Source organism: Triticum dicoccoides, chromosome 5A (genome assembly GCF_002162155.2).
Source record: "Triticum dicoccoides isolate Atlit2015 ecotype Zavitan chromosome 5A, WEW_v2.0, whole genome shotgun sequence".
In the NCBI taxonomy this organism is placed as follows: domain Eukaryota; kingdom Viridiplantae; phylum Streptophyta; class Magnoliopsida; order Poales; family Poaceae; genus Triticum; species Triticum dicoccoides.
The window spans coordinates 642,481,629-642,485,903 of NC_041388.1; the positions used below are offsets into that span (position 1 = coordinate 642,481,629).

The 4,275-nt window shown below is 55.9% G+C and overlaps 1 protein-coding gene across 1 annotated transcript; it reads right to left on the reverse strand.

The window, feature by feature from the left end:
- Positions 1 to 653: 653 nt before the first annotated feature.
- On the reverse strand, positions 654 to 3,337 carry LOC119303687. The gene has a single exon (XM_037580825.1). The coding sequence runs from the start codon at positions 2,597 to 2,599 to the stop codon at positions 884 to 886; it is 1,716 nt and encodes a 571-aa protein (XP_037436722.1). The 5' UTR covers positions 2,600 to 3,337; the 3' UTR covers positions 654 to 883.
- Positions 3,338 to 4,275: the final 938 nt, after the last annotated feature.

Genomic DNA, 4,275 nt, shown 5'->3' on the forward strand with positions numbered 1-4,275 from the left:
TGCTACTAACCCTGATGTACGTAATACTACTGCCGTGCTTAGACTAATGCATGCCTCGAAGTTCTACTCTACCTTTGTTTTCGCTTCTCGATGTGCTTTTTGGCAAAAGTTCCATGGTGACCCGCGATTATAACAATGACAAAAGGCGCTTTGGGACTTAACAGGTCTCAACATTCCATATGCTACTAGAATTCAGTAGTAGTAGCAACTTTATGACTTTGCTGGTGGCAATTTCGACAAGTTTGTTCGATGACACACATATATAGGCTCTGTTTGGTTCCAAATAAGTCATCAACTTATAAGTCGAAAAGTGCAAAAAGTCACCCCAACTTATAAGCCATAAGTTGCTTCACCCCAACTTAAAACTTATAAGTCACCTCTTTTTACGTGGGTTCCATCACCTTTATATTAAAAACAAGGTGAAAAAATGTGGTCAGATGACAACCAAACAGGGGTGACTTATAAGTCACTGATTTTAAGTCACATGACTTATAAGTTAGGTGACTTATTGGAACCAAACAGGCCCATAGTATACTAAAATAATTAGATTGGGAGACATATGTACAACCAGTAACAAACAGTTTGGATAAATTCACCTCCTCTGTTTTCTGCATTGAGGCCTGATTTCAACCATGAATCTGTCACACATTTCATGAGGCAATCCTATATTCATTCATTCATTCATTGATCGTGAATGGATAGATGATCTCATCTCATCCCTGAACCCATGCATGCACAAAAATGAAAGACAGAGAAACCCAAACCAAAACACAAGTAACCACTACTAGCACTACCCTCTGTTTGCTTGCTTGTTTTCTCACACTACTTACAAACAAAAAGAAAGAAATCATCAAGGAGAACGAAAAACCTTGCTAGCTGCTTGCTACTGATGCATGGTGGCGTGCCACTGCTCCACGGTGCAGTCGTCGAAGTCGACGCTGCTGGAGCAGTCGAGCAGCGCGCTCTGCTGCTGCTCGTAGCGGCAGATGTAGTTGAGCCCCACGAGCAGCTCGCAGAGCACCGCCTCCGTCTTGTCCCGGTCGGCAAAATACAAGGTCTGCAGCAGCAGCACATTGACATTGCCATTGCCGCCGCCCCTGAGCTGCACCGCCTCCATCTGCTGCTGCTCGAAGCTCCGGTCGGCCTGCCACCGCATCATGTTGTGCGCCATGGGGGCCAGCCAGGCCAGCGTCTTCTCCAGCGCCTCCCGCCAGTCGTGCGCCAGGAAGGCGTCGTAGATGCCCAGGTTCCTCGGGAGGTGTTTTCGGAGCGACGACCGGAGGCTCGACGGCAGCATCCCGTAGAGGTCGTCACGCGCCTCCGAGCCCACCAGGTGCGGGTACTGCAGCAGCTTCTCCACGATCATGATGATGTTGGCGTAGTGTGATGCCAGCGCCGACCCGCCCACGGTCGACGCCGGGGCCAGCGAGGTCACCGTGCTCTTCGGCCCGAACCGCCGGTGGGAGTGAGACCTCCTTCTTCTGCTCCCGGCGCCGTTCTTGGCTGCTTCATGCTCTTCGCCGCCGCTGGACGGCGGCGCCACCAGAATCCCTGACCTGATCGCGCTGATGCAGCTGCTGGCGTCCCCGGAGAAGAAGGACTCGTCGTCCTCGTCCAGCCCGTCGTCGTCTTTCCATGCCGCCGAGCTGCTCAGGCTCAGGCACTCCATGAACATGTTCCCCCCGCAGTTCGACCGGAGCCGACTGGGATGTGGCGGGTCCGCGTCGGCGGCGACCCTGTCGATAATCGGCCCCGACTTGGCGGAGGTGACCGGGCCGGAGAAGAGCTGCCGGCTGTTCTGGTCGTCGTGGCATTGGCTGCTCTGGTGGCGCTCTCGGTCCTTGTGGTCGCAAACAAGGAGGAGGTCGAGGCCGCGCATGGGGTCGCCGAAGACGAGGCAGATGCGGTGGTAGACGGCGCAGACGGCGCGCGCGAGCAGGAGCACGGCCTTGTCGTAGGTCCAGCCCCAGAGCGAAGCGTCGCGGAGGCGGCGCGCGTCCTGGCGCCGCCAGCGGGCGCGCTGCAGGAGCGCGCGGCGGGCCTCGTCGGTGGGGAGCTTGCGGGCCGACTCCTCGAGGTCGGCGAGCGCGTCCAGCTCGGCGTAGAGCGCGGCCGTGGCGGCCGCGAGCCGGTCGAGCTGCCGGAGGAGCGCCGCCTCGGAGTGAGACGCGGGGGCGAAGAAGGGGTAGGCCGAGGGAGGGGAGCGGCCGGCGAGGAGGTCGGCGTAGACGTGGTCGAAGCCCTGGAGCGCCGGGGCGGCGCAGCGGCGGCCGAGGCGCGCGGCGACGGCGGCGACGCGGTTGAGCGCGTCGAGCTTCTCGGCGAGCGCGAGGGCGAGGAGGCGCGCGTCGTCGCCCGGGACGAGCGCGCGGACGGCGTGGGAGCCGAGGCAGAGCGGGCCGAGCAGGCGGGCAGCCTCGGCGGCGGAGAGCGAGCGGTGGAGGCTGGCGGCGCGCGACATGGCGTTGGCCAGCTCGAAGGACAGGATGCCGACCCTGCCACTGGCGCCGTCCTTGTCCCCCTTCCTGCCGGCCTTCTTGTTGGAGAGGGTGGCCGTGGCCATGGCGAGCACCTTGTGCACCAGCGGCTCGGCCACCATGGCCTCCCTACGTGGACGACCTGGACCAGAGAAAGAAAGATGGGCTCGCTAGCTAGCAATGGAGGAGCATGGTGAAAGGGGGAAAGTGATTGTGCTTGTGCGGGAGAGAAAGGAGCAAATCCAAGCACCGCGACGGCGTGTGGATTTGAATTCAGAGCGCTCCCCTGGCTGGCTCGGATCTATCTCGAAAATCAATGGCGGAGCAGAGAAGTCAACACGTCGAGACAGTACTGGCAGTACTGTTACCAGACAGCAGCAGCTAGCAGCGCTGCCGCCATTACCCAGAGAGAGAGAGACAGACCAAAAGGGGAGGGGAGATGGGGGAGGAAGAAACAAAACAGAACGAAAATCTCTCTCTCTCTCCGGTCGGGTCCCTGCTTCCTTCCTTCCTTCCAGGAAAGAAAGAAATGGCGGAGAAGATGGGCGGAGGAGCTGGCCGGGGAAGGATGGATGGAGAAGACGGCGGATGTGGGAGTGAGCTCAGATGGATCCGGCCATGGCTGCCAATGCCATTGATGCACACTGCTGCTCCTCGTCGCTGCGCTGGCGCATTAAATCGCCATAAATTGGACGCGGGCAAACCAACAAAAGGAAACGATCGAGCTCAGCTCGGAGTGAGCGGAGCGCAGTGAGTGCAGTGGTTGGATCCGCAGGTGGGGGCCTGTGTTTCGGGGCCCATGTGTCAGTGAGAACGAGGCGTACGTGCCACGGTTGGGAGGGAGTCGTAGTAGTAGTTGCATTTCAAAAGGGAGGGCAGGCAGGTGCAGGTGGATTTCCTTTCTTCCTTTTTCATTGGAGCAAGTAAACTTACTGCAACATGTACGGTACTACCCTCTCTTTCTTTTATTGCCACGCATGAGTATCATTTGGGTTTTAACAAGTTTTGATTTTGCTGAGATGAAGGCTTAGAGGCGGCAACAACGCTCGATCGTCACCCTAATAATACTCTGTAAGGGTCCCTAGTACAATTTTTTCACGCGAGAAACTTATAGTCTATTCATATTCATTCTTGATAGTAGGATCACATCCGAGGTAGGAAAAATTATAACCAGGTCCATGGAAACACCAAGTGACGACTACAAACACTGAAACAAGCCGAATGTGCGTCGCCATCATCATTCTAATCTCACCTCACTGACATTGGGCAAACCTTGTTGCAGTAGGCAGTCGGAAAGTCCTTGTGCTACGCCCCACATGACCAGCATACCATAGCACCAACCATCGTTGATGAAGAGAGTCATAAATTAAAAGGATCAAACTTGTAAATACACGAGGAGACATGCACGGGATCGAACATGGGCGACATTAGTCCTATTGGGGGACACTGCCGCCATCACAAAATCCTAACAAAGACGCTGAGTGCCCTTCCCCCGGAGCCGAGTTCCTCCACGCCTTCACAACCCAAAGGCCGTCTAGGCGGGGTGGACCAGCAACAACACCGGCGGGAGAAGAAGGAAACCTAATAGCATCTATAATCAAACTTGACAAATCCGGCCTCTCAAACGTCGGGTCACGTCCGCAGACAGTGATCGGTCACGCCTAAAATTAGCTACTCTGCATCTGAGTCTTTCATATTTCAACCACTAGATCCATACAAAAGCATGCAAAAGAAAATCATATGTACTGCATACTACTCCCTCCGTTTCAAATTACTTGTCGCAGAAATGGATGTATCT

Coding starts and splice junctions, on each gene's coding strand:
- LOC119303687 (XM_037580825.1), bottom strand. CDS start 2,599: ATGGTGGCCGAGCCGCTGGTGCACAAGGTGCTCGCCATGGCCACGGCC.